At 41.5% G+C, this 13,842-nt stretch overlaps 1 protein-coding gene across 4 annotated transcripts in view; it reads right to left on the bottom strand.

The window, feature by feature from the left end:
* il1rapl1a (interleukin 1 receptor accessory protein-like 1a) overlaps nt 1–13,842 on the bottom strand; it is a 598,387-nt gene that overhangs the window by 527,847 nt on the left and 56,698 nt on the right. For all 4 annotated transcript variants that reach the window (XM_034187275.1, XM_034187277.1, XM_034187274.1 and 1 more), the window contains exon 2: nt 13,145–13,246. In XM_034187275.1, the coding sequence (XP_034043166.1) occupies nt 13,145–13,226 (82 nt within the window). In that variant the 5' untranslated portion in view covers nt 13,227–13,246. The remainder of the gene's footprint in view (nt 1–13,144; nt 13,247–13,842) is intronic.

Here is a 13,842-nt window from a genome sequence, read left to right as displayed (position 1 = left end):
TTAACTTGCCTTCTGAGTCCTTCTGGTAGAACTACTTGTATTTACTTGCATGTGTAGTACTGTATGTTCCCCTCCAGACACCCAAGTACCACCAAAATGTGCCCAAGATCAAAGTCCAGTCTACATGTGTTTTGTGGACTTGAAGAAGGCATCTGATCAGGTACCCTGGGAGATGCTGTGGGAGGTGCTGCAGGAGTATGGCGTGAGGGGGACCCTTCTCAGGGCCATCCAATCTCTGTACTCACAAAGCGAGAGCTGTGTATGGATCCACACCAGTAAGTCAGACTCATTTCCGCTGGAAGTTGGCATCCGCCAGGGCTGCACCTTGTCACCAGTCCTGTTTGTGAAATTCATGGACAGGATGTCAAGGTATAATTGGTAGGAGGATGGTCTTCAGTTTGGTGGGCTGAGGGTTTCATCACTGCTTTTTGGAGATGATGTGATCCTGTTAACATCATCGACCTGTGACCTCCAACACTCACTGGGTCGGTCCACAGACCAGTGTGGAGCGGATGGGATGAGGGTCAGCACCTATAAATCTGAGGCCATGCTCGGCAGGAAAACGATAGATTGCCTACTCTGGGTAGGGAATGAGGTCTTGCTCAAGTGAAGGAGTTCAAGTACCTTGGGGTCTTGTTCATGAGTGATGGGACAATGGAGTGTGAGACTGGCTGGAGAATCGGTGCAACAGGGATGGTATTGTATTTGCTTTATTGTACTTTTGTGACAAAAAGAGAGTTGAGCCACAAGGCAAGCTCTCGATCTACCGGTTAATCTTCAATTCTATTCTCACCTATTGTTGTGAGGGTTGGGTCATGACGAGATTGTGGGTACAAGCAACATAAATGGGTTTCCTCAAAAGGGTGGCTGGAGTCTCCCTTAGAGATGGGGTTAGAAGGAGCTTGTGAGGAGCTCAGCGTAGAGCCGCTGCTCCTTCGCATTGAAAGGAACCAGCTGAGGTGGTTCGGGCACCTGATAAGGATGCCTCCTGGGCGACTCCGTAGGGAAGTGTTCCAGGCACATCCAGCTGGGAAGAGACCCCAGGGAAGACCCAGGACTACATGTAGAGATTATATCTCCATATTGGCCTGGGAACACTTCGGGATCCCCCAATCAGAGGTGATAAATGTGGCCTGGGAAAGGGACATTTGAGGTCCCCTACTGGAGCTGTAGCCCCGACGACCCGATCCTGGATAAGCGGCTAAAGACAAGTGATGAATGAGTGAGTAAAAGGGAAGAATACAGAATACTGGAGAATGCCTGTTGAAGGGATTTGCCTTTATTCCACTTATAAAATTTAGTACAGTTTTCAAGTTTTGTTATTATTGTATTTATTATTGTTGTTGTTGTTGTTTCTCCAGGGAAATCTTAATACAAACCATGATATAAAAATGTTATGAGATCTGTGAAAATTTAATTTATGAATTTATTATTTTTTAGTTTTCCCTGTTGTGTGTGTTTCTCTCCCTACAACAAACATCAACAGATGACGTGTGATGTGAACTTGCCGAGCTTTCCTTACGCATTCATGAATATTCTTTCAGGCAAACAGAGAAAAATCTTCCAAACCACCACTGCATAACCAGACTGTTTGGTGACATTCCATAACCTTTGACCCCTGAGGAGACACATGCTATTGATTTTCCTGCTGCCAATATTTGACACTGCAACCCAGAAGACCCAGCTGACTTATGTGGCACGCTGTCTTGACTCTAATCTCCAGGGAAATCCTCCACAGACCAAACAGATTCTGGAACCCATGCTATATTTGTGTAAACTGTGTGCTAACCACACACCGACACGCACTCAAAGTCAGTTACATCAAATCCACAGTTATCAAATTAAACTCTCTCACTGTGCTCCCTGCATTCTTTAACACATCATAAGGAAAAATCTGGACTGACAAATTAATGATCCAAACTGTCAAACAGCTTAATTTGATTAGTATGTAATAGAATGTCAGATTGCTAAACTGCAAAATCAATTTCTTGCATTGATCCTTTTAAGGTTGTCTTAAAGGGTCTGCTTAACATCACTGACATTATCACCTCAAACAGATCATTATTATTACAGTCCATGAGGCTGAAGCCAATTTTAACCTAATTTATACCACTGAAGGGGACTAAACACTTACAGTCCAACCTCCGTATGCCGTAGCTGACAAGATTTCAAGATTTGGTTTATTGTCATTCCAAGTATACGCATATACTGAATGAAACAAAAAATCATTTCTCATCAACTCCTTTCTTGCAGTGCATTAAAATAAAATAAAAAAGTAAAAGCTGTGCAAAAAAAATTGCAGTAGGTACTAAAGTATTAGCCAAAGTAACAAACATTACAATCACATGTGCTGCGGTCACACAATCATTGACCACAATCACTGTTCAGTGTATTTTTGTCCATAATAATCATAAAGTGCTTTAAGTGATTCTTAAGTGCTTTAAGTGATTTTTGACAGGTGAACAACTGTCAAACAGTGCTACGGGATAGACGTTAGCTTGGTAAGTGGAAGGGCATCTATATTTACCAGCCGGACAGCTTGTGGAAAGAAGCTGTTTATCATTCTGCTGGTTTTGCAGCCAATGCTCCTGTACCGCTTCCCAGATGGCAGGAGGGAGAACAGGCCACAAGAAGGATGATGAAGGTCCTTGATTATGGAGGTCGCCTTTCGAGCGCAGCGCTGCTCATAAAGCTCCATCAGGAATGGAAGAGGGGCACCAATGATCCTGCTGGCTGTCTTCACTATACTGTTTAGCTGCTGTTGTTCATAGGCTCTGCAGCATCCGTACCAGGAAGTGAAGCTGTATGTTAGGATGCTTTCAATGGTGCCCCTACGAAGGCCCGCTTTTCTGAGTCTGAAAGGGTGGAGCCACTGTAATGCTTTCTTAGCGACTGCTGTGGTGTTGGTGGAGAAGGACAGGTCATCAGATAGGTGGAGTCCCAAGAACTTGATGCTGTTCACCCTCTCCACAGCAGCCCCATCAACATTCAGCGGCAAGTAATGTTTTTTTACAGACTTCCTGAAATCAATCACCATCTCCTTAGTTTTGTCCACATTGAGAGCAAGGTTGTGAGTTCTGCACCATGTTGTCAGCTGCTCCACCTCTATCCTGACGCAAAAATGTATGGTGGCCATCTCAGGGTGGTAACTATAGTAATTCAATTTATTACATTTATATAGTGCCAAATCAAAACAAAGCTGCCTCAAGGTGCTTCACACAAATAAGGTCTAACCTTACCAACCCCTAGAGCTAGCACATAGGTGACAGTGGTAAGGAAAAACCCTCTCTGATGATATTGAGGAAGAAACCTCAAGCAGACTAGACTCAGAGGAGTGATCCACTGCTTAGGCCATTCTAAACACAATGACAGATTACACATTGGTCAATGTTTAAAAATGCTCCAATCATTTTGAAAAGTGTGCCACATTATTTGACTGATCATAAAGATTCCAAAAGCGTATAGGTCAGACTACCTTTGATTGAATGTTATGGGGTAAAAACGGCAAAAATAGTGACACAGGTCAATTTTCGGTTGTGCAAAGGTCAAAAGTTAAAACAGTGATGCAAATTATTAGTTGAGTTAGAGACTAGAGAGTCTGTTTTTAGCTTCCAAGCCTTAGAATGTAGGAAAAAGGCTATAGATTTTCAGCACACCTAACCAAGTCACAACCCCCTCCCTTCCCCCCTTTAAACTAAATCTGGGTCCGCCTCTGCTGATCCTCTGAACATAACCTACTGGACCAGGTTAAGTTTGCAGCCTGAGTTACAACATGAGATGAAAACTGAGCTGTGTTTGTGCTGCTGAAAATCATGGCTTTAGGCTGAACATACCTCACTAACCCACTAATCTCACCTCGTAATACACCCCTCAGGTCAGCTTCATTTTCCTTCTTATCAACTTGTGGCTCTTACAGGAAAGAAATGTAATAATAATAATTAAAAAAAAAGTGTAATTCTCTAATGGGAGATTTCAGGGGATGCACCACTGAGTTATCGATGATGTCTGGTAGGAACGCACAGAGTGACAGGAACCCTGTAGTTGGCTTGACCTTGGCTCAGCTAAACCCTGAAACTCACTCAGCAACAATCCCAAGCATCATGAAATGTAACCTTCTGCTCATGTTTGATTTGATCAAATTTATTTTTGCAAACATGTTGGCAATCCTGTAGCCTGCTGGCTGTCTTTCTTGAGGGAACATTTTTCAGTGGTGATGGTCACCTCCTCCCACCTCGCCACCTTCACCTTCTTTAGAATGAGGTCCCGGTTTACTGCTGGGTGCACTGAGAATGTCTTCTACTCATTTGAACGAGGCTCGAAGCTCTGATTTGCTGCACCCACGCACAGTGTGCTAGATCTTTGCCTATAGTGCATCTCTAAAAACTTTTGAAAATTTTATGTCAAGGATATTAATAAAACGTTAAAGTTACTAATATTTTTAAAAAGAACTAGACTTCTAGTGTATGAGGAATGGAAGCTCAATAATGCAATTAGCAATCAATTATAATTGATTCACACCTTTTGAAACCGATGCAATTCTTTCACAAATGACAAATCAATGCATCACAAAGTAATTTCTCTTGTGTTTTTGACAACCCCTGAATAAAACCTCCAGATAAGTTCAGAAGTGCTGACCGCTGCCCAGACACCAGCAGAAAAACATTTCTATTCATTAAATTTCTTTTTGTTTATGCTGCTGTTTTTTTGTAAATTTATGCTGATCCAACAAGAGGACTTGGGAATAAGGAAAACAGGGGTCTGGTGTCTTTTTATAATTACTCAAACATTTGTGAAATGACGAGCAAAAGACTCAAAAGAAAAGATAATATGCTGTTTGTTTTTATATGTCCCTAAGAGGACAAATATATCCATTTCAGTGCTCAGATCCTACAATCGTGGAGTCCCACAGTGACTATGTTTACATGCAGCCAATAACCCTTTCATAACCCTTTCATAACCGTAATATTAGCAATAACCCGGTTGCGCACGGCCATGTAAACACCCGCAAAAACCCGAATATGCTCATATTCCGGTTTTTAAAAACCCGAATATGACCCCTGGGTTACTCCTTTTCTAACCCGAATATCAGGTCAAATAAACACGCATCAGGATATCCCCATAGAAAGGAACATTATTTTGTGTTCTGTGCATGTCCTATCTGCAAGGAATCTTGGTCTTTTGAGTACGGCAACAACTTGTATGCAGCGCGCGTAACCCACCGGACACCACAGAAGCAGAGATAAACAGCACATTGTGTTCTGCGTCCTTATCAGGTGGGCCGGTCACGGCACCGGTTGGCATCACCTCGATTACTCTCACTGCCTCCGATTCACTTACTGAGTCTGCGGGCTCGATCAATGCCGCAGCGGGCCACTCACACCGCCCCCCAATCTGCTGTTCGGAGCTGCGCCAACTCTGGCAACAGGTCCAGAGACTACGCTTGCTGTTTTGATGTGGGGCGCTCCGGTAGCCCGCAGGGATAGATTTTTTTTTTGCAGAAAAAGCCACAGCGCTGCAGGGTCTCCGTATACCGCTGCCACAGAGCTCCGTGGCCATGACTTGGATTCTTTGCGGGTCCCGCATCCGTACCCCCGGAGGCAGTGAGCGAAGGGAGAGCACGTGCACTGTGTTCTGCATGTCTGTTTATAATCTTCTCGCCCAGAAGAAAAAAGAGAGTGTTTACACAGGAGAGAAAAGTGAGAAAATGTTAATGCTTGTTTGAGAAAAGTGTATAAAATGTGTAGTGAGGGGTTTTACAGCCTTAAAACATCTATAATAATGATAAAAACTAACACTGACTACTTTGCGGATTTCACCTATTGCAGGTTATTTTTAGAACGTAACTCCCGCGATAAAATGTCAGGATTTGGCCCCTTCAGGGTCCTGGTCATGTCTTCCTCAGATTGCCTCACTGCTGGTTTTGATTATTCTGTCTGTGGTTTCTGTTTATCTCTGTCTTGTGTCTTCTCATCTTGCTATGCTCTGTTTATGATTAGTTTTGTTTCATTTATTTTCTTTGTATCACCTGGTTGCCATGTATTTAGTTTTGTCTTTGTTCTTGTCCAATTTGTAGTTTGTTTTTTTGTATTGCTCATTGTTGTGCATTTGTGTTCTTTCACTCATGGTTCCTTTAGTTACTTAGGTCTCAGTTTAGTTTTATCACATTTAGTGTATTATGCTTTAGTCCCTGGTTTTGGTTATTGATTATCTTGTGTTTTCTCCTGGTTATGTTCCTTTGGTTGTGTATTTCATTCTCTGTCAATCATCTTTTTTCTAGTTAGTCATTTGTCTGCTTGCCACTTTATCAGTTATTGTATCACCTTTTATTCTGTAGTCATCTGTTCCGTTCATCACTAGATTGTTAGTATTACACTTATCTGTTTGTTTGATCATAGGTTGTATATGTTACTCTTGTATGTCCATTTGATGAGTTCTGCCTTAGTTAAATCTCTGCCTTTTAGTTTCTGGGTCCTGTCACATGAGCACATCAGTTTGTGGTATTCAGTTCTTTTTGTCTCTGTTGGTTGTGGGTGTGTCTCTGGCACTGAGTTGTTTTGTCTGTCACACCCACCTGTCTTGTCTGGCCACTCCCCTTCCTGAACCTTCCCCACACCTGTTTTACATCACGCCCACACCTGTTTTACATCACGCCCTGATTACTCCCCTGGTATTTAAGCTCTCACAGTCCCTCACTTCCCTGCTAGTTTGTCGATCGTGTGTCACATTCTCGCCTACTTTGTCACAGTCTGTTTGCTTCGTTTTTGATCTTGCTTGTTTGACTCGATCTCCGCCACGCTGTGAACCTGACCCCTGCTTGTGTACTGAACTACAAATCTGCCTCTCGCTTGTCTGTACTGCCGCACCGCTGACTGCCTTTTGTGTACCGGACCATTGCCTGTTTCTTGATAAAGCTCATTTTTACCTCCACGCTTCAGCCTGCGAGTCTGCATAGTGTGTCCTACCACTTTCTGTGCCACGCCACATGCAGTCATGACATAAACGAGGGACCACTGTACTTCATTAGTATCGTGAAAGACATGAATATAATGTCTTTTATTGACAGTAGAAAGTACTGAGATAGCGACATTTACAAGAAGGTGGCCGAAAAGTTAAGCGAAGCAGGATTTGCACGAACGCCAGACCAAATCAAGCACCAGTGGAAGACGTGCGTCACTGTTTAGATGGGGATATTCCAAATGATACTAATGGCGGCTATGTATACAGGAGTAACTCTGTCTGCTTAAGCATGTAAACGGGTTATACTTAATGATTCAGAAACCGGAATATTGACCTTATCCCAAATATTACCGGCATGTAAATGTAGCCAGTGTCCAATCAGGGAGGGATCTGGGGCATTGGGGGGTGAAGGAAAAATTAAAGGGAAAAGTAAAAGAAAAACAAAGAAAATAAAACAAGAAAAAGTTTTAAAGTTTTGATAACCTAAGGTTTGCTGAAAAGAGCTGAAGGTGTTTCACTGTGTTAAACAATATAAAATAATTTTTATACTGTATCATGTGTACATAGAACTTGGATAAAGTTCGTCATCTGCATGATACCATTGTAGATCACAATGTTTTTGGAGATTTCTGGCCAATCAGATAAGGTTTACAATAAAAATTAACATTTTACTTTGCAAATTTGACTTTTAGTTGACTGATAGATTAGATAGAAATTTATTAACCCCTTGGGAAGACTCCCTTTGGGAAACAGCTTCCAGCAGCATTATAGTTCCAGCACACAGGGTAATAAGAATCAAAAGTGAAAGTAAAAAACAAATTTCAAATATAAATATAAATATACAAATAAAAATACCAGAAATACTGCTCGCTACTACTTTACTGGTTACTACTGTTCCTCTCCTTCCTGTCCTCTGTCTTCCTGTTACTCCTCCCCCCAAGTGAGTGTTCACAATGGAAAGTTGTTTATTACTACTGTTACTACTACTATAAACATTATGATATATATTTTTCTTCATCAGTGACAATATTATGCTGTCATTCCATGAATGAGCAGCATCCACTCAGTGGTTTGCCCAGTTGCGATGAATCAGACCCTTCCCCACAAAAAAGATTCCTTGATCCACCGCTATCTCAGAGTCTTGGTGGAGAGCACTAGACACAACAAGTATACGTCACTGTTTGCTAAACATTAATTCACACAGTTTCAAGCAGAAAAACAATATACTGTGTTTAGTTTTACCAAAAATGATCAAAGGAGTGAAATGAGCAAACTGAATTAAATTAATATAATAAATGTGGAATGAATGGATGGCAATATTTTGTTTTTTTTTGCAGACATGCTAATGAATTTAAATTAAATTTCCCTTTACTCCCACATCCACCTGCTTTGCTTTGTGAAAGCTGCCTTGATGCCTTTGTGTATTGCTGTCCAGAGAAACTTTTGCCGCTGTGTTCCTGCCCTCCATTTTCTCATTTGACCTTTGTGTTTTCTTCACAATTGGTGCTCAATTTGCTGGCATTTAGAGGCAAAATGAGTTCCACATTAACTCCTGCTGACCTAGACACTGAGCATTTGGATCATTTTGCGGCTGTCGCTGCGTCTGAACAGAGGTAATTCCGGCTAATTGTAACAGGTACAGTGTGAATTCCCAGTAATTCACGCACAAAGTTGAAAATGGAAAAAGCAGCACCAACATCCAAATCGCTCATTAGCCAGTGCGGTGTGAATGAGTCGCACAGAGATGCGCAGGGAAACCTTTGGACTTATCTTACTGTTGCCTCATGGACCAGCAATCTGCAAACAAACATTAGAATTGTGGCTTATGGCTGATTAGCGCACCGCAAGATACAGTGTGTCCAGAACAAAGAATAATTAAAAATTCATTATATTTTCACAAACAGTTTTAAACAATCCAACAGTGATGATAACTGCAAATCAGATTCTGACACTTTACCCCATTTAAAGTTTACAAAACAGCAGCATGAAAATTACACCAATTTATTTAAACACCAATCACAAATATTGGAAAGGTATCCAAGCAATTAAAGTACTTCGCCACCGCCAGCTCATTTTTCGACTTTATGATGACTGACACATTTGTTAATGTCTGTGTATTAAACAATGTTTCAATATCTCATCTAGTTCTTGAGATATGGCTGTTAATGTGTTATGGATGATGACATCTAATTCAATCTTGTTCAGTGTTGTGAGTGGGTGATCGACTGAGTTTATCCACCGCGTGTGACTGAAACTGTGCTTTGTGTTTTGAAGATGTCGCTGGCTAGTGGTCAGAGGATCCTCAGTTTGATTCCTTGTGAGACATAAAAAACATGAAGGCTCCCTTGGACAAGGTCCTTAATCCCCAATTTGTTCTTGATGCACAGTTGAGCGCCTTTTACAGTGGTGTCCTAGTGTGTGTGTGTGTGTGTGTGAGAGCGAATAGGTAAATGTGAGGCATCATTGTAAATCACTTTGACCATTGACAGAGATAAAACACAATGTAGAAAAAAAGTACATTTACCATGTACAACACAAGACCCACACATGAAACCGGTCAGAACTATCTTCAAGGACTGATTCAGGGGTGATACAATTTGCTTGGAAAAATATACCAAACTAGACATACGGTATTTTTTTGGAAGTCATTGAGCCATAAGCATATTAATAATAAAGTAAGCTGCTGGTAATAAGAGAGCTGCGCTGTGCATTTCTATGAAGTCCTGATGCATTCATCGTGATTTCATGCTTACACAAGGGACGCAGAATGGACTCCATCTCTGTGTGACAGTGGTTTTATTATTTTCCAGATTAACTCCAGTTTCTGAAGCATTGAGTCTATGATTCCCCCTGGCTGTAGCGCTAGTCCACTGCATGTTACTCACCTGCTAAGATCAGCACCCAGTTCCAGTTCACACACCTGGACTCGAGCGCTGTTCTTCAGGTTGGTAGTTCAAAGACTATGCCACAGCACCATGTGCAGCTAAGTTGCCCATATGTATGTATGTATGTATGTATGTACAACCCCAATTCCAATGAAGTTGGGATGTTGTGTAAAATGTAAATAAAAACAGAATACAATGATTAGCAAATCCTCTTCAACAAATATTCAATTGAATACACCACAAAGACAAGATATTTATTGTTCAGACTGATAAACTTTATTGTTTTTGTGCAAATATTTGCTCATTTTGAAATGGATGCCTGTAACACGTTTCAAAAAAGCTGGGACAGTGGTATGTTTACCACTGTGTTACATCACCTTTCCTTCTAACAACACTCAATAAGCATTTGGGACCTGAGGACATTAATTGTGAATGTCATGATTGGGTATAAAAGCAGCATCCCCAAAAGGCTCAGCCGTTCACAAGCAAAGATGGGGCGAGGATCACCACATTGTGAATAACTGCATTAATTAATAGTCCAACAGTTTAAGAACAATGTTTCTCAACATTCAATTGCAAGGAATTTAGAGATTCCATCATCTACAGTCCATAATATAATCAGAAGATTCAGAGAATCTGGAGAACTTTCTACACGTACGAGGTCTGTGTGCGGCGGCACAGGAAAAACACCTCCATGTTGATAACCATTTGTAAAAACCAGGCGGCTTTTGATGGCTTTCAGTTGAGTGAGTATCTGAGAAATTGTTTAACAGCTGGACATGTTCCAACTTGTCCTTAAGGCTTCCAACGGAGGTGTTTTTCCTGTGGCGGCACGTGGCGCCGGCTGCGTCCCGACGCGCGGACACGTCCGCACTTTCTTTCATTACAAAATCTCCTTTAACAGTGGAATGTCCGGATAAACTGCTGATCCCGACGTCTTCTGAAAGTTCTTTGTTCTGTCACGACGTCCTGGGTCAACAGAAGCTTAAATTTGGAAGCTTTCAGCTCAAAACAGGCAGACAGGGGTGGCTCAGGGCACCTTGCGATGTCCCGCTCCGTGGGCAGTCCTTAAAGCGACAGCAACAGTCCATAATCTCTCATCAGCCGTTAAAATTTTCGCAGAAAACCAGCTGAATTTCTCAAATGGTGTCCACTTCAATGTGCCTCACAGTTTTTGAAAAAATTTTGATCAAGCAAAGCATCAGTCTCTCAGGAAGTTCTCAGACAAAGAGATTCCGACGGGAGCGGTGGACCACTCCTCACTCAAAGCCAGCCCACAGGCGAATGACGTAACCGACAGGCGTGAAAAAACTCTCGCATGCCCACGAGGGTTCAAGCTTGTCTGATGTAATCGCACGTGGTTCAAATCCATATAGTTTTTGAAAAAAATAAAAAGGTCCGGTACTTTTCTGACAGACCTCGTAAGCAGCAAGGCCGAAAACCAACACTGAAAGCCCGTGACCTTTGATCCCTCAGGTGGCACTGCATTAAAAACCGACATCATTGTGCAAAGGATCTTACCGTGTGTGCTCAGGAACATTCAGAAAACCATTGTCAGTTAACACAGTTTGTCGCTACATCTACAAGTGCAAGTTAAAACTCTACCATGCAAAGCGAAAGCCATACATCAACAACATCCAGAAATGCCACCGCCTTCTCTGGGCCCGAGCTCATTTGAAATGGACAGACGCAAAGTGGAAAAGTGTTTTTGGAAACCATGGACAAAAGAGGAAAAAGACCATCCAGATTGTTACCAGTGCAAAGTTCAAAAGCCAGCATCTGTGATGGTATGGGGGTGTGTTAGTGCCCATGGCATGGGCAACTTATACATCTGTGATGGCACCATCAATGCTGAAAGGTACATCCAGGTTTTGGAACAACACATGCTGCATCCAAGCAACGTCTTTTTCAGGGACGTCCCTGCTTATTTCAGCAAGACAATGCCAAGCCACATTCTGCACATGTTACAACAGCGTGGCTTCGTAGTAAAAGAGTGCGGGTACTAGACTGGCCTGCCTGCAGTCCAGACCTGTTGCCCATTGAAAATGTGTGGCGCATTATGAAGCGCAAAATACGAAAATGGAGACCCCGAACTTTTGAACAACTGAAGTCGTACATCAAGCAAGAATGGGAAAGAATTCCACCTATAAAGCTTCAACAATTAGTGTCCTCAGTTCCCAAATGCTTACTGAGTGTTGTTAGAAGGAAAGGTGATGTAACACAGTGGTAAACATACCACTGTCCCAGCTTTTTTGATACATGTTGCAGGCATCCATTTCAAAATGAGCAACTATTTGCACAAAAACAATAAAGTTTATCAGTTTGAACACTAAATATCTTGTCTTTGTGGTGTATTCAGTTGAATAAAGGTTGAAGAGGATTTGCAAATTATTGTATTCTGTTTTCATTTACATTTTACACAATGTCCCCACTTCATTGGAATTGGGGTTGTGTATATATATATATATATATATATATATATATATATATATATATATATATAATGTCCTGGTTGTCAGGAGGATGTTGAGCTTGCTGAATGGTTGATTTTTTTTTAAACTCCCAGGACAACTGCCGTGATTACTCTAATTTATTCTTTCCTAAAACATTCTTTTTATAAAAGAATCTCTTATAAATCAAGTCATCATCTCAGGCAAGCACTCAGCGGACTGATTGAGATAGTCCTTTAAAGAGAACATTTTTTAACCTAGGCTTGGTTTTTGGTTTATTGAGGGTCACCAATTCACTCTGGAGAAAAATAAATTTAACTGCCACATTACTAATTTAGAGTGCAAACATTGCCAATGGCTAACTGGCTAATTAATGTAATTGGATGGAGCAATCCGAAACACTCAGAGAAGAAAAAAAAAAACACTTTTGTCAACAATGAACAGATTAAAACATCATTAGAAGTTTCTGGTAGTACAGACAGGATCTCTGCAGAGGTTAACTTGTCAGACAAGCAATTATACAGTTAGCCACTTACCTTACTGTCCACTGAGTAGTTACAACTCAACTGACAGTTTTTTTCCAGAGTGAAAAGATCCAAACCCAAAACATCAGAAATAGAGCCTAGCTTGAAAAACATCAGTGCTCTACTTTTAACATGACTGGTTGTAAAACGTAAACCTGTGCTGGGCTCAAAATCTCAATACCTGTCATCTAACCCTATTTTTGTGTCACCTAGGCTCAACACTTGCCACAAGCTCTTACTAAGACATACTGATTATCTGTACATAGGGTGTCCTCCAGTTGTACACCTGAAAGTGGGACATAAATCGTAGCATTAAAGCCATAAATACCTGAGCCCCTTTTCGAGACCACCTTCAGACTCTCGGACAGCGTGACGTACAGCATGATCAGCAGAGGCCTGGGAGGTCTCATCTTCCCCTCGTTCTCACAGCCTGCAGGAGAAAAGCAGAGAGCGAGAGACGGAGTTATCAGTCACCGTTTCAAGATGAGATTAAGTTGCTGCTTGTCACAGCTGACAAGAAGGCATGTCAGTGTGGTGAGAAGCTCGAGAAGAACCAAAAACTCTAATGTCCAAACCCACACGTGGACTTTTACTTCAAAGTGCCATTCCTTGGGGGTATTTCTTTTAATTATTTTCCTTGCTGATTCCGCCTGAGACAGGTTATCATAGCAGTAATCTGTTTCATAAGATGCTGACGAACCAATAAAGAAATAATTACCTGTGTAAGAAACACCAGGCTTCATTAAAAATAAGGATATGTTGAAGGGAACGTCAGATTAATACCTTATGAAACACAAAAATGCGGCAAATTTCCCCTCGTATCCCTTATCGTCTCATTCATCACATTAAGTGATGGAGGTGGCTCATTCTTCACTCCGCGTCACCTACAGGTAAGTGACTAAATCTAACGTACAGAAATTACACTGTAATGGCCATGTTCCAAAATAGAGTCAGAACTGCTGTATACATGGATGATACATTTTGAAAAAATAAATAAAATACACTGTTTATTAGCTTATGGTAGCA

The sequence above is a fragment of the Thalassophryne amazonica genome, chromosome 14 (assembly GCF_902500255.1).
Source record: "Thalassophryne amazonica chromosome 14, fThaAma1.1, whole genome shotgun sequence".
Classification (NCBI taxonomy): Eukaryota; Metazoa; Chordata; class Actinopteri; order Batrachoidiformes; family Batrachoididae; genus Thalassophryne; species Thalassophryne amazonica.
The sequence above is the reverse complement of the archived record's forward strand: the minus strand, read 5'-3'. Positions and strand labels throughout refer to the sequence as shown.